At 41.8% G+C, this 24767-nt stretch overlaps 1 protein-coding gene across 3 annotated transcripts in view; it reads left to right on the forward strand.

Moving 5' to 3' along the window:
- Window positions 1–24767, forward strand: part of LOC134928092 (cadherin-19-like) — a 213782-nt gene that overhangs the window by 110409 nt on the left and 78606 nt on the right. For all 3 annotated transcript variants that reach the window (XM_063923397.1, XM_063923398.1, XM_063923396.1), the window contains one exon: window positions 20269–20388. In XM_063923397.1, coding sequence (XP_063779467.1) covers window positions 20269–20388 — 120 coding nt within the window. The remainder of the gene's footprint in view (window positions 1–20268; window positions 20389–24767) is intronic.

Here is a 24767-nt window from a genome sequence, read left to right on the forward strand (position 1 = left end):
AGTGTACTTATTAGCTGTTTGTGCTAATTAGTACCCTAATAGAAAATACTATGCAAAGATACTAAGGATGGTGATTTGGCAACCAGGAACTTAGGGAGGAGCTTTTATCTCTCTATATTATACATAGAAAGATTAAAATTGCCACTGTACGTTACAAGCTGTTCGTGCTAATTAGTACACTAGTAGAACATACTGTACAGAGATACTAAGTACAGTGATTTGGCATCCATGAATTTAGGGAGGAGCTTTAATCTCTGCATTGTAATCTATCTAAGTATAATGGAGAGAGATAAAAGCTCCTCCCTAAATTCCTGGATGCCAAATTACTTTCCTTAGTATCTCTGTACTCTATGTTCTACTAGTGTACTAATTAGCACGAACAGCTTGTAACGTAGAGTGGCAAGTTTAATCTTTCTATGTATAATGGAGAGAGATAAAAGCTCCTCAATAAGTTCCTGGATACAAAATCACCATACTTAGTATCTCTGTACAGTATGTTCTATTAGGGTACCAGTTAGCTGTTTGTGCTAATTAGTACCCTAATAGAAAATACTATGCAGAGATACTAAGGATGGTGATTTGGCAACCAGGAACTTAGGGAGGAGCCTTTATCTCTCTATATTATACATAGAAAGATTAAAATTGCCACTGTACGTTACAAGCTGTTCGTGCTAATTAGTACACTAGTAGAACATACTGTACAGAGATACTAAGTACAGTGATTTGGCATCCACGAATTTAGGGAGGAGCTTTAATCTCTCCATTGTAATCTATCTAAGTGTAATGGAGAGAGATAAAAGCTCCTCCCTAAATTCCTGGATGCCAAATTACTGTCCTTAGTATCTCTGTACTCTATGTTCTACTAGTGTACTAATTAGCTGTTTGTGCTAATTAGTACCCTAATAGAAAATACTATGCAGAGATACTAAGGATGGTGATTTGGCAACCAGGAACTTAGGGAGGAGCTTTTATCTCTCTATATTATACATAGAAAGATTAAAATTGCCACTGTACATTACAAGCTGTTCGTGCTAATTAGTACACTAGTAGAACATACTGTACAGAGATGCTAAGTACAGTGATTTGGCATCCACGAACTTAGGGAGGAGCTTTAATCTCTCCATTGTAATCTATTTAAGTATAATGGAGAGAGATAAAAGCTCCTCCCTAAATTCCTGGATGCCAAATTACTGTCCTTAGTATCTCTGTACTCTATGTTCTACTAGTGTACTAATTAGCACGAACAGCTTGTAACGTAGAGTGGCAAGTTTAATCTTTCTATGTATAATGGAGAGAGATAAAAGCTCCTCAATAAGTTCCTGGATACAAAATCACCATACTTAGTATCTCTGTACAGTATGTTCTATTAGGGTACCAATTAGCTGTTTGTGCTAATTAGTACCCTAATAGAAAATACTATGCAGAGATACTAAGGATGGTGATTTGGCAATCAGGAACTTAGGGAGGAGCTTTTATCTCTCTATATTATACATAGAAAGATTAAAATTGCCACTGTACGTTACAAGCTGTTCGTGCTAATTAGTACACTAGTAGAACATACTGTACAGAGATACTAAGTACAGTGATTTGGCATCCACGAACTTAGGGAGGAGCTTTAATCTCTCCATTGTAATCTATCTAAGTATAATGGAGAGAGATAAAAGCTCCTCCCTAAATTCCTGGATGCCAAATTACTGTCCTTAGTATCTCTGTACTCTACGTTCTACTAGTGTACTAATTAGCACAAACAGCTTGTAACGTAGAGTGGCAATTTTAATCTTTCTATGTATAATGGAGAGAGATAAAAGCTCCTCAGTAAGTTCCTAGATGCCAAATCACCATCCTTAGTATCTCTGTACAGTATGTTCTACTAGTGTATTAATTAGCACGAACAGCTTGTAACGTACAGTTGCAAGTTTAATCTTTCTATGTATAATAGAGAGAGATAAAAGCTCCTCAGTAAGTTCCTGGATGCCAAATCACCATCCTTAGTATCTCTGTACAGTATGTTTTACTAGTGTATTAATTAGCACAAACAGCTTGTAACGTACAGCGGCAAGTTTAAACTTTCTATGTATAATGGAGAGAGATAAAAGCTCCTCAGTAAGTTCCTGGATGCCAAATCACCGTACTTAGTATCTCTGTCCAGTATGTTCTATTAGGGTACTAATTAGCTGTTTGTGCTAATTAGTACCATAATAGAAAATACTATGCAGAGATACTAAGTTTGGTGATTTGGCAACCAGGAACTTAGGGAGAAGCTTTTATCTCTCAATATTATACATAGAAAGATTAAAATTGCCACTGTGTTACATGCTGTTCGTGCTAATTAGTGCACTAGTAGAACATACTGTACATAGATACTACGTACACTGATTTGGCATCCAGGAACTTAGGGAGGAGCTTTTATCTCTCTCCTTTTTAATCTTTCTAAGTATAATGGAGAGAGATAAAAGCTCATCCCTAAGTTCGTGGATGCCAAATCACTGTCCGTAGTATCTCTGTACAGCATGTTCTTCTAGTGTACTAATTAGCACGAGCAGCTTGTAACATACAGTGGCAGGTTTGATCTTTCTCCTCCGTAAATTCCTGGTTGCCAAATCACCGTCTTTAGTATCTCTGTATAGTATTTTCTATTAGGGTACTAGTTAGCACGAACAGCTAATTAGTACCCTAATAGAACATACTGTACAGAGATACTAAGTACGGTGATTTGGCATCCAGGAACTTACTGAGGAGCTTTTATCTCTCTCCATTATACATAGAAATATTAAACCTGCCATGTACGTTACAAGCTGTTCATGCTAATTAGTACCCTAATAGGACATACTGTACAGAGATACTAAGTTCGGTGATTTGGCATCTAGGAACTTTCAGAGGAGCTTTTATCTCTCTCCATTATACATAGAAATATTAAACTTGCCACTGTACGTTACAAGCTGTTCATGCTAATTAGTACACTAGTAGAACATAGAATACAGAGATACTAAAGACTGTAATTTGGCACCCAGGAACTTAGGGAGGAGCTTTTATCTCTCTTCATTATACTTAGAAAGATTACAATGGAGAGAGATTAAAGCTCCTCCCTAAATTCGTGGATGCCAATCACTGTCCTTAGTATCTCTGTACAGTATGTTCTACTAGTGTACTAATTAGCACGAACAGCTTGTAACGTACAGTGGCAAGTGTAATTTTTCTAAGTATAATGGAGAGAGATAAAAACTCCTCCCTATGTTCCTGGATGTCAAATTACCATGCTTAGCATTTCTGTACAGTATTTCCTATCTAGCCAGAAACCCTGCATCCTGTGCAAGCTAGGCGGACAACTGGAGGGGACCCCGAAACACGGTTGCTTCCCGTTTCCTTTTCCAGTGTCACATAAACTAGTGGGTGGTCTGCCCCGAAAGCCAAGAGTCTCCTCTTTTGTATGGTACAAGTCCTGAGTCTCTGGGACACCCAGAACCAGAGATATCAGTATGCAAAGTGGACCCATTTTCCCATAGACTATAATGGGCCCGTTAATTCAGACCCACCATGGGTTCCGACGCTTGCCATGAGCCTTGTGGGGGTCACAGAAACTTGGGGTTAATACCCTCCGGTAGCTAATTGTCTCCCCTTCCATACCAACCTATCGATGAAGGCTCCCACCTCCCACGCTGAGAGTCCCAAAGTGCCAACCTTTTTTTTCTATGTTCCCGTGACATTCATTTTATTATTATTTTTTCTTTGTTATACATTCAATGAAAGGGTGCACACAGGTTTCACATAAATCAGAGTAGGTGGAGGATTTTTCTACATACAGTAGTATACTGTTGCACATGTCTTGTAACCTGATCGGAACTCCCTCCCTGTCTACTGCATGTACTTTGCAGGCTCCCAGGGGGGAAGGGGAAAGTGGGATGGGGGTAGGGCGAGGCAGTGGAAAATACCGTGTTCAAAGAAAAGGCATAATCAAAACCATGGGGTACTTTGCGGTGTATCGTTATGTGCATTGACCTCGCTTATCCCTATCACCCCTGTGTATTTTAGCTAGGGGATTCTGACGCTCCTTCAGCATTGCTTCAAATCTGTGCTGTTACTTGCTCCATAGCCGAGTGCCTCCATGGAGCTAGGAGTCACAGGCGGTAGCCATTTCAATTGAGTTTGCCCTGCTATAGAATTGTATGTGTACCGTAAAGTGCATAGAACCTTGACAGTAGAAACTCTCCTGCAGCTTTGCCCTGCTTTATGTAAAACTTGTGTTTTGTCAGTTTGCCATGCGATCGAGCCCGGTGTAACGTAATGTGCATAGACCTCACTTATCTCTATCGCCCCTGTGTATTTTGGCTAGGGGATTGTGACGCTCCTTCAGCATTGCCCCGTAGCCTGCAAAATCTGTGCTGTTATTTGCTCCATAGCTGAGTGCCTCCTAGGAGCTAGGAGTCACAGGCGGCAGCCATTTCAATTGAGTCTGCCCTGCTATAGAATTGTATGTGTACCGTACGGTGCATAGAACCTTTACAGTAGAAACTCTCCTGCAGCTTTGCCCTGCTTTATGTAAAACTTGTGTTTTGTCAGTTTGCTATGCGATCGAGCCCTGTGCAACGTAATGTGCATAGACCTCGCTTATCTCTATCGCCCCTGTGTATTTTGGCTAGGGGATTGTGACGCTCCTTCAGCATTGCCCCGTAGCCATCGCTGCCTGCCACGAGGTGGGGGTTCAGGGGTAATGGTCATTTTGCCAGTGTGCTATGCGATTGAGTCCGGTGTACCGTAATGTGCAGACCTAGCTTATCCCTATCGCCCCTGTGTATTTTAGCTAGGGGATTGTGACGCTCCTTCAGCATTGCCCCATAGCCTGTAAAATCTGGACTGTTACTTGCTCCGTAGCCTAGGGCCTCTGTGGGGCAAGGAGTCATAGGTGGTAGCCATTTCTATTGAGTCTGCCCAGCTACAGAATTGTATGTGTACTGTACGGTGCATAGAACCTTAACAGTAGAACCGCTCATGCAGCTTTGCCCTGGTTTATGTGAATAAAAATAATAATAAAGTGTCTGGAAAAAACTAACATGCATTTGTACTTTAGGAATCGAACTCATGACTCTGAGTATAGGAAGCGGAACACTTCACCACTTCACCACAGACAGATGAATAAATCCATTGGTTTTGATTATGCTGTAATGACTACGGGATTAGGACGCTAACATACTGTACAAAATTCCTAATCTCAAGAGGCAATAGTGAACTTCTAACACGTCCATTTGCGACAGTGTACACTACTGGTTTTCTGTTGTTTTGTCTGCGGGACTTGGACGCTCACATATTCATAAAGTACTGTAGATGGATCATATACTGTATGCTGTACTATCTGTGTCTGTATCGTATATACTGTATTAAATAATGCAGCGTAATGAGTATTTACTGTATGCAGCGTAATGAGACGCCTTAGTAAAGTAGTCCTTATTATATATTTCAGTATTGTATTTTACGGGAGACCACACGCATGCTCAGTGGTGATTGTAAAAAGCGACATCTGGTGGCTGATCGCAGGTATTACATGTAAAGGTAACGCCAAACGCTCTGTCTGCCTCCGTGCGATTAGGTACGCCTCTCTGTGACTAGGCGCGCCTCCCTACGCTGCGTATGCTCGATCGGGACAAACGCCTCAGCCAGTCAAGATAAAGGTGGCTACATCTGTATATTGATGGAAGATTATTGTATAATGACCTTATTTCAGACAGTATGAGATAGGACCCATCAATGTACTGAGCAGTTAAGCATACTACTACCACCACATCATGGTGAGCTTGGATTCAGTATTAGCCTGAAAGTAATATGATTTTTTTAATTATTATTTAATAAACTTTTTTTTAAGACTTTAGATCATAAAGTTGGACACAAACCTTCAGTTTTAAATAAAAAAGCTCTCTGCACTTATTTTCAAAGCCACTGCTGTTTCTTAGTTATTTTAGTCTTGACAATGAAAGTCTTCATTTTTAAACTTGCTATAAAATCTGCTGCTTTTATTTAACCATCAAGACCAGCAAAATCACGAACTTCAGTTAATGCAGTTATGTTAACTATGTAAAAAATGTGTTACAAAAGTTGTTTAAAAGTCATTATTTATTACATTTTATATCGTTTTTTTTAGGGGTGAAATATTCAATGAAAGTATTAAAGAAACTGGTGTAACTCTTGCAATTCAAGGGAGGTGGAGTGGGAGATCTTGAGCACTAGTGGGGTGAAGATTGTAGAATGGTATATGTAATAGATATACAGGGGAGGGGTCCTGGGGTGCACACCGGTAATGAGAGGTGCGACCCTGCGGAGACCTTTCAGTAGAACTGCATACAAAGAAAAAGGTTGCATGTGCACAATTCAAACACTACCAATTTATTAATAATGGGGGTAATTCCAAGTTGATCGCAGCAGGAAATTTTTTAGCAGTTGGGCAAAACCATGTGCACTGCAGGGGGGGGGGGCAGATATAACATGTGCAGAGAGAGATAGATTTGGGTGTGGTGAGCTAAATCTGCAATCTAAATTGCAGTGTAAAAATTAAGCAGCCAGTATTTACCCTGCACAGAAAAAAAATATCCCACCCAAATCTAACTCTCTCTGCAAATGTTATATCTGCCCCTCTACAGTGCACATGGTTTTGCCAGACTGCTAAAAATTTTCCTGCTGCAATCAACTTGGAATTACCCCCAATAATCATTGCAATAAAATTTTGCATTTTAAGCGAGTTTCGACGCATAATTATGGCCATAAGTAACGGCTTGCCCACCGCATCCTGGTGACCTCATTAGTCGGGCAAGTCCCTAACATTTTGGGGGGTACAAATCTAGGGCGTGGGACCCCCCAAAATGAAGCAGCTGAGTGACCCCAGGGCAACAGAAAAGTGAAAAAATATATAGTGAAAAAAGTGAAAATAGGTTAGTGAGGGAGGCTGCTGAAAAGAGCAGGGGTAAATTAGTGAGAGGTAATGAAGTGAGAGATAAAGTAGTGAGAGGTAAAGTATTGAAGAGTGAAGGAAGGAAATTAATTACATTGAAACAAAACATACAATAGGGATGAAAGTAAATATGAAAGTAAGTGTTAATATGTGTTGCTCCTGAGGCCAAACAGCCACAGCAGTCCAGGGGGACCCACACCCCAGAAATCCACCCCCATCTGATAATCCAATATACATTTATGCAGGACTCACCTTGCTCTGCATGCAGTCTAAGAAATGTCAGGAACCTAATTAAAACCAATATATAGGACAGGTGGGCGTGGGTGCTACCACCAGGCAGAAGGGGTCTCTGGCCTTCTATTGTGTATGTAAATACACAGCATTAGGTATACAGGGGAGGGGTCCTGGGGTGCACACCAGTAATGAGAGGTGCGACCCTGCGGAGACCTTTCAGTAGAACTGCATACAAAGAAAAAGGTTGCAGGTGCACAATTCAAACATTACCAGTTTATTAATAATAATCATTGCAATACGTAATAGATATACTACTCTTGGTCGCGTGGTCGCGCACTGATATTGTGATGCACCCAAGGCGTGCATATATATCAAAGCTCGACCATACAACCAACAGTGGTATATCTACAGATGGAGCCTTGCTCATCTAGCCTTCTATGGTGCGCCATGTTGCACCAAGGTTTATTAGCATGAGCCTTTCATCTATTGTTCTCAGCTGCAATACAATACAGAGAGAACAATACAGCAGTGGATTAAGTGATTACAGCAGGGGATTAAGTCATTACAGCAGGGGATTAGCTCAGACAGCACTGGCTCAATTAATCCTATTATAGGGATAGATGAGCAGGGCTCCATCAGTATTTTACAAAATTGTCCTTGTGACAAAATAGTTCTATTTGCTGTTTAGTTTGGTTTATGCAGTTAAATATTTATTCATTACAATAACAGTGTAAGTGAATTAAACACTCACTGTTTGCTAGTTCTGAGATGGCTGCTCAGGAAAGTACTGTTTAAATTCCTTGTATACAGTATATTATCATTGAACAAGTCATGTTTGATGAGGTCTGATGTGTGGTCATTTGAGTTATGAAGTACATTTGACATTTTGGGCAATTGTTACTGTCAGAAATATCAGTCTTACAGTGGGATGAACTAAACGGAAAATGCCGTAAACCCCCCATTTTGGGCTGGTTTATCACATTTTCAAATGTACTAATCCCCGGCCGCCGGCATATCAGTGTGGAGGGTATCGCCATATTTTTGTGACTATACCCTATAGAAGCATATGGGCTTCTTACAGCATCCTGCCTCTTGTGCCCCACACCGCTCACACTGACCCCCCTCGCCTGCATCCTGTCAGTCCTGCAGGAAAGCATCATATAAATACTACATTACTTTTTGCTACATAACATTACTGTATATCATATAACATTATAAAATCCAACACTATCATGCGCCAGGATCGTGTCCATCAGGAAGCTGACTGCATCCCTATAAATCATCTTTACACATTACAGATATAAATCTAGATACATTTCTAAAACGATTCTGAATACTATAAAAGTATCTTTTATTATTATTATTTTTATTTTCTCTAACGTCCTAAGTGGATGCTGGGACTCCGTAAGGACCATGGGGAATAGCGGCTCCGCAGGAGACTGGGCACAACTAAAGAAAGCTTTAGGACTACCTGGTGTGCACTGGCTCCTCCCACTATGACCCTCCTCCAGACCTCAGTTAGATTCTTGTGCCTGGCTGAGCTGGATGCACACTAGGGGCTCTCCTGAGCTCCTAGAAAGAAAGTATATTTTAGTTTTTTTATTTTACAGTGAGATCTGCTGGCAACAGACTCACTGCAGCGAGGGACTAAGGGGAGAAGAAGCGAACCTACCTAACTGGTGGTAGCTTGGGCTTCTTAGGCTACTGGACACCATTAGCTCCAGAGGGATCGACCGCATGGAACCGGCCATTGATGTTCGGTCCCGGAGCCGCGCCGCCGGCCCCCTTACAGAGCCAGAAGCAAGAAGAGTCCGGAAAATCAGCGGCAGAAGACATCAGTCTTCACCAAGGTAGCGCACAGCACTGCAGCTGTGCGCCATTGCTCCTCATACACACTTCACACTCCGGTCACTGAGGGTGCAGGGCGCTGGGGGGGGCGCCCTGAGCAGCAATAAAAACACCTTGGCTGGCAAAAATATCACAATATATAGCCCCAGAGGCTATATATGTGATAAATACCCCTGCCAGAATTTATTAAAAAGCGGGAGAAAAGTCTGCAAAAAAGGGGCGGAGCTATCTCCCTCAGCACACTGGCGCCATTTTCTCTTCACAGTGCAGCTGGAAGACAGCTCCCCAGGCTCTCCCCTGTAGTTTTCAGGCTCAAAGGGTTAAAAAGAGAGGGGGGGCACTAAATTTAGGCGCAATATTGTTTATACAAGCAGCTATTGGGGGAAAAATCACTCAGTTATAGTGTTAATCCCTGCATTATATAGCGCTCTGGTGTGTGCTGGCATACTCTCTCTCTGTCTCCACAAAGGACTTTGTGGGGTCCTGTCCTGAGTCAGAGCATTCCCTGTGTGTGTGCTGTGTGTCGGTACGGCTGTGTCGACATGTGGGATGAGGAAGGTTACGTGGAGGTGGAGCAGAGGCCGAAAATGGGATGTCGCCCCCTGTGGGGCCGACACCAGAGTTGATGGATAGGTGGAAGGTATTAACCGACAATGTCAACTCCTTACATAGAAGGCTGGATGACGTAAAACAGCTGTGGGACAGCCGGCTTCTCAGCCCGCGCCTGCCTAGGCGTCTCAAAGGCCATCAGGGGCTCAAAAAACGCCCGTTACCTCAGATGGCAGACACAGATGTCGACACGGAGTCTGGCTCCAGTGTCGACGAGGTTGAGATATATACACAATCCACTAGGAACATCCGTTACATGATCTCGGCAATAAAAAATGTGTTACACATTTCTGATATGAACCCAAGTACCACATAAAAGGGGTTTTATTTTTGGGGAGAAAAAGCAGCCAGTGTTTTGATCCCCCATCAGATGAGTGAATGAAGTGTGTGAAGAAGCGTGGGTTCCCCCAATAAGAAACTGGTAATTTCTAAAAAGAAACTGATGGCGTACCCTTTCCCGTCAGAGGATAGGTCACGTTGGGAGATATCCCCTAGGGTGGATAAGACGCTCACACGTTTGTCAAAAAAGGTGGCACTGCCGTCTTAAGATACGGCCACCTTGAAGGAGCCTGCTGATAAAAAGCAGGAGGCTATCCTGAAGTCTGTATATACACACTCAGGTTCTATACTGAGACCTGCAATTGCCTCAGCATAAATAGTGCTGCTGCAGCGTGGTCTGATACCCTGTCAGATAATATTAATACCCTAGACAGGGATAATATTTTGCTAACATAGAGCATATTAAAGACGTCGTCTTATATATGAAGGATGCACAGAGGGATATTTGCCGGCTGGCATCCAGAATTAATGCAATGTCCATTTTGCCAGGAGGGTATTAGAAACCCGGCAGTGGACAGGTGATGCTGCCTTTAAAAGGCACATGGAGATTCTGCCTTATAAGGGTGAGGAATTGTTTGGGGATGGTCTCTGGGACCTCGTATCCACAGTAACAGCTGGGAAGAACATTTTTTACCTCAGGTTCCTCACAGCCTAAGAAAGTACCGTATTTTCAGGTACAGTCCTTTCGGCTTCAGAAAAGCAAGCGGGTCAAAGGCGCTTCCTTTCTGCACAGAGGCAAGGGAAGAAGGAAAATGCTGCACCATACAGCCAGTTCCCAGGATCAAAAATCTTCCCCCGCTTCCTCTGAGTCCACCGCATGACGCTGGTGCTCCACAGGTGGAGACAGGTTCGGTGGGGGCGCGTCTCGGGAACTTCAGGGACCAGTGGGCTTGCCCACAGGTGGATCCCTAGGTTCTGCAAGTAGTATCACAGGGATACAGGCTGGAGTTCGAGGCGACTCCCCCTCGCTGTTACCTCACATCAGCCTTGCCTGCTGCCCTCGGAGAAAGGTAGTACTGGCGGCAATTCACAAGCTGTACTTCCAGCAGGTGAAATCAAGGTACCCCTCCTTCAACAAGGCCGGGGTTACTATTCCAAAATGTTGTGGTACCGAAACCAGACGGTTCGGTGAGACCCATTCTAAAATTGAAATCCTTGAACACTTATATATACGAAGGTTCAAGTTCAAAATGGAATCGCTCAGGGCGATTATTGCAAGCCTGGAGAATTTCATGGTATCACTGGACATCAAGGATGCTTACCTGCATGTCCTTATTTACCCTCTTCACCAGGAGTACCTCAAAATTGTGGTACAGGATTGTCATTACCAATTCCAGATGTTGCCGTTGGTCTGTCCCCGGCACCGAGGTATTTACCAAGGTAATGGCCGAAATAATTATCCCGTACTTGGACGATCTCCTTATAAAGGCGAGGTCCAGGGAGCAGTTGTTCGTCGGAGTAGCACTATCTCGGGAAGTGCTACACCAGCACGGCTGGATTCTGATTATTCCTAAGTCGCAGCTGGTTCCTACGACGCGTCTACTGTTCCTGGGTATGGTTCTGGACACAGAACAGGATAAAAATGTGTTTCTCCCTGGGGAGAAGTCCAAGGAGTTGTTGTCTCTAGACAGAGACCTCCTAATACAAATACAGGTGTCGGTGCATCAATGCACGCGAGCCCTGGGAAAGATGGTAGCTTCTTACGAAGAAATTCCATTTGCCAGGTCCCATGCAAGAATCTTCCAGTGGGATCTGTGGGACAAGTGGTCCGGGTCGCATCTTCAGATGCATCGGCGGATAACCCTGTCTACAAGGGCCAGGGTGTCGCTGTTGTGGTGGCTGCAGAGTGCTCATCTTCTAGGGGGCCGCAGATTCGGCATACAGGACTGGGTCCTGGTGACCACGGATGCCAGCCTTCGAGGCTGGGGGGGCAGTCACACAGGGAAGAAACTTCCAAGGCTATGGAAAAGTCAGGAGACTTCCCTACACATAAATATTCTGGAACTAAGGGCCATTTACAATGCCCTAAGTCAGGCTAGACCCCTGCTTCAACACCGGCCGGTGCTGATCCAGTCAGACAACATCACGGCGGTCGCTCATGTAAACCGACAGGGCGGCACAAGAAGCAGGATGGCGATGGCAGAAGCCACAAGGATTCTCCGATGGGCGGAAAATCATGTGTTAGCACTGTCAGCAGTGTTCGTTCCCGGTGTGGACAACTGAGAAGCAGACTTTCTCAGATGACACGACCTCCACCCGGGAGAGTGGGGACTTCATCCAGAAGTCTTCCAAATGATTGTACACCGTTAGGAAAGGCCACAGGTGGACATGATGGTGTCCCGCCTCAACAAACAGTTACAAAGATATAGCGCCAGGTAAAGGGACCCTCAGGCGATAGCTGTGGACGCTCTGGTAACACCGTGGGTGTACCAGTCGGTGTATGTGTTCCCTTCTCTGCCTCTCTTACCCAGGGTAATGAGAATAATAAGAAGGAGAGGAGTAAGAACTATATTCATTGTTCCGGGTTGGCCAAGAAGAGCTTGGTACCCAGAACTCCAAGAAATGATCTCAGAGGACCCATGGCCTCTGCCGCTCAGACAGGACCTGCTGCAGCAGGGGGCCTATCTGTTCCAAGACGTACCGCGGCTGCGTTTGATGGCATGGCGGTTGAACGCCGGATCCTGAAGGAAATGGGCATTCCGGAGGAAGTTATCCCTACGCTATTTAAAGCTAGGACAGAAGTGAACGCAAACCATTATCACCGCATATGGCGGAAATATGTTGCGTGCTGTGAGGCCAGGAAGGCCCCAAAGGAGAAATTTCAGCTAGGTCGATTTCTGCACTTCCTACAGTCAGAGGTGCCTATGGGCCTAAAATTGGGTTCCATGAAGGTCCAGATTTCGGCTCTATCGATTTTCTTCCAAAATAGAACTGGCTTCACTGCCTGAAGTTCAGACTTTTGTTAAGGGAGTGCTGCATAGTCAGCCCCCGTTTGTGCCTCAAGTGGCACCATGGGATCTCAACGTGGTGTTTGATTTCCTGAAGTCGAATTGGGTTGAGCCACTTAAATCCGTGGAGCTACAATACCTCACGTGGAAAGTGGTCATGCTGTGGGCCTTGGCGTCGGCCAGGCGTGTATCAGAATTGGCGGCTTTGTCATAGAAAAGCCCTTATCTGTATTTTATATGGATAAGGCGGAATTGAGGACTCGTTCCCAATTCCTTCCTAAGGTGGTATCAGTTTTTCATGTGAACCAACCTATTGTGGTGCCTGCGGCTACTTGGGACTTGGAGGATTCCAAGTTACTGGACGTAGTCAGGGCCCTGAAAAGTATATGTTCCAGTATGGCTGGAGTCAGGAAAACTGACTCGCTATTTATCCTGTATGCACCCAACAAGCTGGGTGCTCCTGCTTCTAAGCAGACTATTGCTCGCTGGATCTGTAGCACGATTCAACTTGCACATGCTGCGGCTGGACTGCTGCACCCTAAATCTGTAAAAGCCCATTCCACGAGGAAAGTGGGCTCTTCTTGGGCGGCTGCCCGAGGGGTCTCGGCTTTACAACTTTGCCGAGCTGTTACTTGGTCGGGTTCAAACATTTTTGCAACAGTCTACAAGTTTGATACCCTGGCTGAGGAGGACCTAGAGTTTGCTCATTCGGTGCTGCAGAGTCATCCGCACTCTCCCGCCCGTTTGGGAGCTTTGGTATAATCCCCATGGTCCTTACGGAGTCCCAGCATCCACTTAGGACGTTAGAGAAAATAAGATTTTACTCACCGGTAAATCTATTTCTCGTAGTCCGTAGTGGATGCTGGGCGCCCATCCCAAGTGCGGATTGTCTGCAATACTTGTTTATAGTTATTGCTTAACTAAAGGGTTATTGTTGAGCCATCTGTTGAGAGGCTCAGTTATATTTCATACTGTTAACTGGGTATAGTATCACGAGTTATACGGTGTGATTGGTGTGGCTGGTATGAGTCTTACCCGGGATTCAAAATCCTTCCTTATTGTGTCAGCTCTTCCGGGCACAGTATCCTAACTGAGGTCTGGAGGAGGGTCATAGTGGGAGGAGCCAGTGCACACCAGGTAGTCCTAAAGCTTTCTTTAGTTGTGCCCAGTCTCCTGCGGAGCCGCTATTCCCCATGGTCCTTACGGAGTCCCAGCTTCCACTACGGACTACGAGAAATAGATTTACCGGTGAGTAAAATCTTATTATTATTATTACTACTACTACTACTACTACTACCAGTTATTTATATAGTGCACACATATTAAACAGCGCTTTACAGAGAATATTTGGCCATTCACATCAGTCCCTGCCCCAGTGGAGATGTGGAGATTACAATCTATATTCCCTACGTCATGCACATGCACACACATTCATGCTAGGGTTAATGTTTTGTTGGGAGCCAATTAACCTACAGTACCAGTATATTTTTGGATTGTGAGAGGAAACCGGAGTACCCAGAGGAAACCTGTGCAATCAAGGGGAGAATATACAAACTCCACACAGTTAGGGCCATGGTATGAATCAAAACTTTGATCTCAGTGCAGTGAGGCAGTAATGCTAACCATTACATCATCCGAGCTGCTCACATATAATGCATGGAGTAATTTGTAGTAGGAAAAATAATTGGAACAGTGTTTTTGTCCCTTGAGAAATCTTTATATACTCTACTTTTGGAATAGAGTATTCGCATGTTTTGCAGGGGGGAGAATGGGCCCTACCTTAGACTTACACTATCCTGACTAAATGTAAGAGCAACAATGTGCAGAAGCATATGTAATTTCCTATACAATGGCTTACAAAACAGAATTTATTGGAATTCAGATGTTTGGTTTAGAAAATGGGATATGTCTAATCTCCCATCCCCCAGGGGAAGATTTAAAATGTAATTCCATCCTCATGGATTTATTTTCTTAATTCTCTGTCCAAAATAAAGTTTATATTAAGGCAAGCATTTCAGTTTATGTAACATTTGTAGAAACATATACTTGTCAAAGTTATCCTATCTACAGTATAATAATTTACAGTATCTATTGGTCTGATACATTCACTCTGGTCTATGAAAACATTAAAATTTTAGTTATAGTAAACTGTGCTAGTGAATAATCTCCTTAGACTTTTAGATAACCAGTACCAATTTTGTGCATATAACTTATTAATAATAATAATAATAATAATAATACAATAAAAAATGTATGCTTGTGTGTTCTGTGTAATTTAGCCATAGTTATTTATTTATTTTTTAAATCATGTAATTTTTATTACTTTTTACAACATAACAATAAAAACAATTAACAAAAAGAAAGCATACTGGACAGTATATTACTGTACATGCACCTACAAATACATAATAATAGCATATATTTCAATGAGCACAGGAACATAAAAAGTAAGTTGCAGGCCCTTTCAGTAAAAATAACACATAAATACATACTGGGGAATATTTACTAAGGTCCCGATTTTGACCGAGATGCCGTTTTTTCTTCAAAGTGTCATTTCGGTAATTTACTAAGCAAAAATCTCGGCAGTGATGAGGGCATTCGTAATATTTTGGAAATCCTAGGAAAAAATCACGGAACATTACACCATCGGTCAAATACGCCTGCAATTTGGTAGAAATCGGTAATTTACTAAAAAGTGCAAATCACAAACACTGCCGACAATAGCCAAACACTGCCGTGCAGAAATACAATTCGTGAAAAAGTGCTAAAAAAAAAACAGACCTGCTTTTTTATCCCGTGTTTGGATAGGCATGCAGGGATCCATGAGATCCGTGCATGTTTATCAGTGGGAAGGGGATGGGAAAGTGTTTATTTTTTGGAAAAAAATTGCGTGGGTTCCCCCCTCCTAAGCAAAACCAGCCTCGGGCTCTTTGAGCCGGTCCTGGTTGCAAAAATATGGGGGAAAAAATGATAGAGGTTCCCCCATATTTAAACAACCAGCACCGGGCTCTGCGCCTGGTCCTGGTTCCAAAAATACGGGGGACAAAAAGCGTAGGGGTCCCCCGTATTTCTGAAATCAGCACCGGGCTCCACTAGCCAGATACATAATGCCACAGCCGGGGGACACTTTTATATAGCTCCCGGCGGCCCTGGCATTACATAACCAACTAGTCACCCCTGGCCGGGGTACCCTGGAGGAGTGGGGACCCCTTCAATCAAGGGGTCCCCCCCTCCAGCCACCCAAGGACCAGGGGTGAAGCCCGAGGCTGTCCCCCCCATCCAAGGGCTGCGGAAGGGAGGCTGATAGCCGTTGTGTAAAAAAATGAATATTGTTTTTAGTAGCAGTACTACAAGTCCCAGCAAGCCTCCCCCGCAAGCTGGTACTTGGAGAACCACAAGTACAAGCATGCGGAGGAAAACCGGGCCCGCTGGTACCTGTAGTACTACTACTAAAAAAAAATACCCCAATAAAAACATAAGACACACACCTTGAAAGTAAAACTTTAATGCATACATACACACCTCCATATACACATACTTACCTTATGTTCACACGAGGGTCAGTCCTCTTCTCCATGTAGAATCCATGGGGTACCTGTGGAAAAAATTATACTCACAAAATCCAGGGTAGAAGGCTCTTCTTCTTGTAATCCATTTGTAATCCAGGTACTTGTCAAAATAAAAAAACGGACACCCGACCTCGCACTGAAAGGGGCCCCATGTTTTCACATGGGACCCCTTTCCCCGAATGCCAGGAACCCCCTCTGACTTATGTCTAAGAGGGTTCCATCAGCCAATCAGGGAGCGCCACATTGTGGCACCCTCCTGATTGGCTGTGTGCTCCTGTACTGTTTGACAGGCGGCACCCGGCAGTGTTACAATGTAGCGCCTATGCGCTCCATTGTAACCAATGGTGGGAACTTTGTGGTCAACGGTGAGGTTACTTTCGGTCACCCGCTGACCACAAAGTTCCCACCATTGGTTATAATAGAGCGCATAGGCGCTGCATTGTAACACTGCCGTGTGCCGCCTGTCATTCAGTACAGGAGCACACAGCCAATCAGGAGGATGCCACAACGTGTTGATTTGTTAATTTGTTAATTTGTTGATTTTAGACACTTGGGGAGGTATAATAGAGACATCTTAAAATCTGAGCCCAGTGATCTTCAACTTAATGTAAACCAGAGCATCTGTTAAATAATGGGAATTGAGGTCACAATAAAGAAAATAAATCATCTTTGTAAGGTCCAGCATAAAAAGTGTAGGCAAGATTATTCATTTTATTTGATCACACACAGCATACTTGACAATAGAATCTTTTCATAAGCCATAGGCACCTTCACCTTCATAATTTGCATATCATCTCTATAATGTGGTCTGACCATGTCCCCATATCAGTCTTGATTTCTTAATACAAACCTCCTGGCATTTAAATGATGTGGTACTACAGGATGCTTTTTGTAAATCCCTGCTGGAGGCTGAAATAGATAATTAGAATGATACATCTGATAGCTCTAAGGTCTCAATCTACAGTATAATGTAATGTACATGCACACACATTCATGCTAGGGTTAATGTTTTGTTGGGAACCAATTAGCCCACAGTACCAGTATATTTTAAACAAACCACATCCCCATCATCAAGATCCTAATCATCATTAACATTCTCATTAGTGCCAGCTGCACCAATATCCCCCTAATCCTGGGGTACTTCTACAGTGACATCCTCAATCTCAACATGTGGACTTGCACTGCTCCTTTCACCACTTGCAGAGGGCATGCAAATGGTGAAAGGAGCCTCCTCTTTCGGTATAGTATGGTTAGACATGGCAAGGTCAGACACACTTGGACTCTCCTTCGGGAATTTGTGATATTTTTGAATGCAGATTTGGTTCCTGTGCCTATACAAGTTTCCTTTTTTAACTCTTCTACAGGGAGGAGGGTTTACATTATCATTATGAGCTGCAGAAGCACCAGTCATAAACAAAGGCCAAGGCCTTAGCCTTTCCTTGCCACTTCATGTAGTAAATTACATATTGCCAATTTTACGTTTCCCTTGAGTTAACTTTCATTTTCAATTTTTTTATTCACCTTAAAATATTGCTTATTTGACTTTACATGCCCTGTATGCCATTGGTCATTGGCCTTAGCTGATGTTGTTGACGGAATTGCATTGTTGTCATGGCTAGTGGTAGCAGCTTCAGCACTAGTAGTAGGAAGTGGTTCCTGATCTTTCAATTGTTTGTTTTTCATTTCTGTCAACACAAAGTGGGGTACAGCAACAGTGTCGCTTACATGAGTTAGAAATGTATATAATAATAATTACACACTGCGGTTGACTTCACCAACAGCATCGCACAAATGGGTCAGAAATGTATATAATAATAATTACGCACTGCGGATGACTTCACCGACAGCGTTGCACAGTAGGTGTATGAGTAGGAAATAATATACTGCGATCTGACCATCAGTGTCACAATACTTCTAAGAATAAAATAAAAATTGTATAGTACACTGGGGTACAGCACAAATAAAAAATATATATATTTTTAATAATTATAATTTTAAGCTTTTTGTTTTTAGCTTTTATTATTTTCATTTTACACTGGGGCAGAGCCCCTGGATGGACAGATAGATCACCCCTTTCAGATACAGCAGACAGAGAGAGAGCACAACTTTCAGATACAGCTGACAGAGAGAGCACCCCTTTTTCAGTTACCTCAGACAGAGAGCACCCCTTTTTTAGATACAGCTGACAGAGAGAGCACAACTTTCAGATACAGCTGACAGAGAGAGCACAACTTTCAGATACAGCTGACAGAGAGATCACCCCTTTCAAATACAGCTGACAGAGACCACCCCTTTTTCAGATTCAGCTTACAGAGAGAGAGCACTCCTTTTTTCAGATATAGCTGAAGGAGAGAGCACCCCTTTTTCAGATACAGCTGACAGAGAGAGCACCCCTTTTTAGATACAGCTGACAGAGAGAGCACCCCTTTTTCAGATACAGCAGACAGAAAGAGCACCCTTTTCAAATACAGCAGACAGAGAGCACCCATTTTTTTAGAAACCTCAGACAGAGAATATCCCTTTCTCAGATACAGCTGTCAGAAAGAGCACCCCTTTTTCAGATACAGCTGATGGAGAGAGAGCACCCATTTCAGATACAGCTGACAAAGAGAGCACCCATTTACAGATACAGCTGACAGAGAGAGAGAGCACCCCTTTCAAATACAGTAGACAGAGAGCACCCTTTTTTCAGATACAGCTGACAGGGAGAGAGAGCACCCCTTTACAGATACAGCATCCCTTTCAAAAACAGCAGACAGAGAGCACCCCTTTTTCATATACAGCTGACAGAGAGAGAGAGCACCCCTTTTTCAGATACAGCTGACTGAGAGAGCACCCCTTTCAGATACAGCAGACAGAGAGCACCCCTTTTAAAGATACCGCAGACAGAGATCAAGCCTTTTTCAGATACAGCTGACAGAAAGAGCACCCCTTTTTCAGATAAAGCTGACAGAGAGAGAGAGAGAGAGAGAGAGGACCCCTTTCAGATACAGCTGACAAAGAGAGCACCCCTTTACAGATACAGCTGACAGAGAGAGAGCACCCCTTTTTCAGATTCAGCTGACAGAGAGAGCACCCCTTTACAGATAGAGCTGACAGAGAGAGAGCTCCCCTTTCAAATACAGCAGACAGAGAGCCCCCCTTTTTCAGATACAGCTGACAGATATAAAGCACCCCTTTCAGATACAGCTGACAGAAAGAGAGAGCACCCCTCTTTAAAATACAACAGAGAATTCCTTTTTCAGATACAGCATACAGGGCACCCCCACCTACCCCACGCCACGCATTACTGAGATGGACACATCCATCCAGTACACTCTCCAATGCCGGAGTGAAGATGGCGCCGATGCACAAGGACCTATATAGAATCCAAAACCCATGAGAATCTGACTACGGGATGATGACATTTTGCCTTTATAACATCATTGAGGTGGCCGGGAAAACCTGAGCTGGGCTTGGATTGCAAAGTTCAGGGGGTTTGGTTCTCAGAGAAATGAACCCGCTCATCTCTACTTACTATGGTTTAGAGAATAATTCACTTTTTATGGAAAGATTTCTGTGCCATATAGTATTTTCCTCATTTGCAAGTTTATGCCTACCTTTTATTGAATATTATACACATCCTATGTTTGGAACATTATTCAATGTATAACTTTTGCTGCTGTGTGTTTATTGTCACTAAAGTCATCCAATTACCATACTGATTAAACAGTCATTGTATATAAGTATGTGTGTGTTTGCATATGGTGTACCATATTTATACATTTCGATTTTTTTACCTTTATAGGGACATTTGTTATACAAGTAACAGCTATAGATATGGATGATCCAACACATGGGAATAATGCCAGACTGGTTTACAGCATTCTACAGGGACAACCCCAGTTTTCCATTGAAATAAAATCAGGTAACAAATTTAAGGTGTACAATCTTAAAAAAAATAAATGTCATTAGTAAATCTAACTGAAATTATTATTAGATTTATTTTTCTTCTTAAGGCACACATACAGAATTGGATGAAATGCTGTATCATAAAAATGAATAACTAAAAATAAATAACTTCATGACTATCTGTTTTATGTCATGAAAACATTTTACTACCTGGTGCCATGGTTTCTTCTTCATTAAAACCCTTCACTGCAGAGGATGAATGGGACTTGTCATCTGCATACCATACACCTTAAAACTCTTCATCTGCAGCAAAATGACCCTCAATAACTTATTGAACTTTCTCAACACTGGCACTAATCACTGGTTGGGGGGTCCCAATGGTCAGGGGTCCAGTCCAGGAAAAGTGACATTGGATCTTTTTTTTTTTACTTTAATATATTACTAGAGATGGGGGAAGAGAATTTAATTTCCTCTATCTCCTGAACACTGGCACCTAAACAGATGGCGGCACCTTTGTTTGAAAAAGAGGAGTACTCCATAGAGGCTATTGCTTGATGATCAGTGTGATCACAAGGCAAAACCTCTGCACTACAGAAATCCCGCACCCAAATTCTGGCTTCCATTAAATTATGGACACTCATTTTAGAAGGGAAGGGGGGGGGGGGGGGTCACCTGTTTCAATTGATAGGTGTCCTTAATACTTATTGCCTAGTGATCACCTACAGATGTGTCCACTTACATCTAGCCTCCCTGCACATTAAAAAGCCCTTTTAGTCAAGACATGATGTGACGTGACTTGGTAGTGCGAAGCATCTATTCATGTGACTTTTTCCAATAAAATGCATCTTATTTGATATGAATAGTATGCACAAGCAGCTTTTACTGATTAAAATGATATACGGCATGCCTATATTCTGTGTGCAACCGTAACTCTATATCTGAATATGAAATTCTATGCTACAGTGTTTTCCTACGAAACACTGTAACATACCATTTCGTAGGCAGATACAGGCGTGGTCACACACAGAATATAGGCATGCTGCATATAATTTTAATCAGCAGAGTCTGCTTGTGCATCTTATTGGCATAGTGATATGAATAAGATGCATTTTTGGCATAAAAAGATGCATGACACTAACAGAGTTGCACAGGAACTGTCAGCTCAATCAAGCCAGACATCACCCGCTGCATGGCATATTGAGGCAAGATGTATGAGGACACATCTGTATGATAACTGGACAATGTATCATTGCATTATAGAAAATGCATATTTTCCATACACTCTAGGAGAGCAATATGTGCCCTCTCACCCCATAATGACACCTTCAACTTTTTGGGCACCCACACTTGAAGAGGGGAGTCCACCCGCTAGTAGTTATTGTCTAGTGATCACCAGACAATATTACCCTGTGCTACTGAAAACAGACATTTTCATATATGCAATTATAGAGCAGCTATTGAAAAACTTATTCACTATTGTAACAAATATGTAAAAATCTCAGAGTTTTTAATTCTAATAAACAATTAACCAATAAACATATAGTGCTATAAAATTATTTAGGAGCAACTCTATAACCAAAATTTAAAAGCAATATTGCACCATAAATAGAATAATCTAATAACGGAATTTGTAACAAGCCCTTTAACGCAGCTACAATTGTACTTTAAATGATTTCACTGTAGCAGTCCAGAATTATTCCAAAGTCTTGTAAAGACCCTTTAAGACTGTAATCTGGAATGCAAATGCTTAACAGTACCATCAAACCTAACATTTCCAGTGGCAAGATAATGTAGATCACATCTCCGTAGTCTTTCAGGTTAATTGGAACCCTTGTATGGATAGCAATCCCTGCTTTGATGCCATTAGGTTGTCAGAATAATCCAAGAACAAATTTTCCTGTTAGGAAACCAAATTAAAAAGTGAAGTTTACAGTCACTGCTATATGGGCTGCCAATAATGTAGTCCTTTTGTCCTCCATCTAATGCATTTTTGCACTACCTGCTCTGTTCGTAAAAGGTAAACAGAGAAACATTCTTCAAACTACTACTGTATGAAGAAAGGTGTTGGATTAATAGATTCAAATTACATCATCATGCCTCACGTACCATTCCTCCCAGATCTCATGGCAGGGAAATCAACACTTTTTTATTGTACCTGAATAAATATGTTATATGACATCCTTTTTACCTTAGTTTAAAGACAAATCCCCTGATGGTGTACCATAACCGTGCATGGGTAAAGGTATCTGTGTGCAGAGGAACAAAAAGGGAATAAAGGTAGGGAAGGCAGACCCAAAATGGAGGAATACAGGTTTATTACAGATTTTTACATTTACATGTCATTTTATAGCATCCATTTCAAATGTGCAGCATGCATAACATGCCATTATTACGTTGTGCAAGTGATTAGGGGAAAAGGTGGACGCTTCTTTAAATGTGTGTTTTAAAAAAAAAATATTTACTTCTGTTTTATTATGTTATTGTATTGTTATGCTAGCTGGCATTTATAGTGGTGCGCAGGCAAACAATATTTTTGTATTTAAAATGACTTGACCTAGTTTCCATGACAATCCAAAAGCAGAAATAAAACTTTTTTTTTCTATATTAAAATCGACTACAGAGACTCCCTTAAGAATCAAAAATAGATAAATAAATTAAATGCTTCCACATGTCAACTTTTACTCAGCTCAGTTTTATCTTTGCAAATGAAACATGAAAACAAGTTTAAGGGAACCCTCAGTTAAACCTTGACTATACTAATGGATGCCACCATCAGCACATAGCACCTAATTATTTTTTATAGTTCTGTTTACCTGTGTCTATTGATCATACTTTTCATTGATTTATGTCAAAGTGTAGTAATATAAATAACCTCTATAAAGCCTTCTTACTATTTTACTAAACCACAATTCCCCCAAAAATGAACAGTACTTTGAGTGATTATTCTGTATAATTATTACAATGCTTCTCAATGAAATATTTCATACATGTAGAGCTGGAAAATCTGTTAAAAAAGTTACAAGTTAAACACAATCTAACAATGAAACCCAATATATTACATTTCATTAACACTTGCTCCCCCACCCCCTTCCTCTTGGTGCCATATCACATTTTACTATGTAAATGATAGGAAAGAATTGGCTTTGGTTACAAATATTATTGGCAAAGATTATTTTCAAGGGGGTAAAGATATTTTTCTGTTTGGACAAGTGCAATCAATATTTTGCTCCATCCAGTGATTACTAGGGCAAGAACCTACAGATAAAATACAAGTTGCTTTACATAACAATGCAAATATTAATATTCAAAAATGATAACAGTTACTATATTTGAGATATTACTTTGTTTACTGAGAAGATATTTTGCTAAACGCAGCAAAATTCCTGCAGTAATCCCACTGAATAATTTTGGCTGAAATGGATGAAACAGAGACTAAGCTACATGGAAATAAACTCTACTAGGGGACAATAACATTTAGAAATGCAGTATACTGTATTTGTGAATGTTAATAGTACCTCTCTTTTTAAAGACAACTTGTTTTCTATTTTTACTCCTCTCTCTATTTCTCTCTCTCTCTCTCTCTCTCTCTCTCTATATATATATATATACACTGTATATATACTGTATATGTATGTATATATAGTAAAAAAGAGGAGAAGAACAAGCGCCTATGGTGCAGTAAGTTTTGTATGTGTTGGACAACACTAAAAATGATGTATATAAATGTGTACCAGAGATTTTCTTTAAACCACGTCAAAATAGATAGATGTCAGTCAGGATATTTCTTGCTATCAACACCATCAGAGATTTTCTTTAAACCACGTCAAAATAGATAGATGTCAGTCAGGATATTTCTTGCTATCAACACCATCTAGAAGTCAAAGAAGACGAGATCGCCACATGGCGCAGTATTGCAGGATAGAAGATAATTTTCCCCAAAATAAACCTTATTAGGCGTACCAGATTTTGGATGTATAATCAGCATGAACAGCTATCAATTGTGTGTCCAGAGAGATCCCATTCAGTCCAGTACACAGGGTATTTGTGAAATCAGTCGGAAGACTGGAAAATTTATTTAGATTAAATGGCTATAAAACAACACTCAAATGTAAATATAAATAAGTTTTAAAAGAAATATAAAATAAAGCTTAGCTTAGTGGCAGTTTGATCATCTGCTCAGGTCTCAACGCGTTTCGCCAAATAAGGCTTCATCAGGAGATAAGAGTACTGTACAGAATGGTGCCTTTTTATAGCTGGCTGAGCTGGTTTGATCATCAACTTCCGGTTTGCAGCATTTCCGGAACCGGAAGTGACGTCAATTCCGTCGAAAGTGAAAGTAAAATCTGTTTCAAATCATTCTTAATACAATATAATTCACATCCAGTCATTATGTAT

The sequence above is a fragment of the Pseudophryne corroboree genome, chromosome 5 (assembly GCF_028390025.1).
Source record: "Pseudophryne corroboree isolate aPseCor3 chromosome 5, aPseCor3.hap2, whole genome shotgun sequence".
NCBI lineage: Eukaryota > Metazoa > Chordata > Amphibia > Anura > Myobatrachidae > Pseudophryne > Pseudophryne corroboree.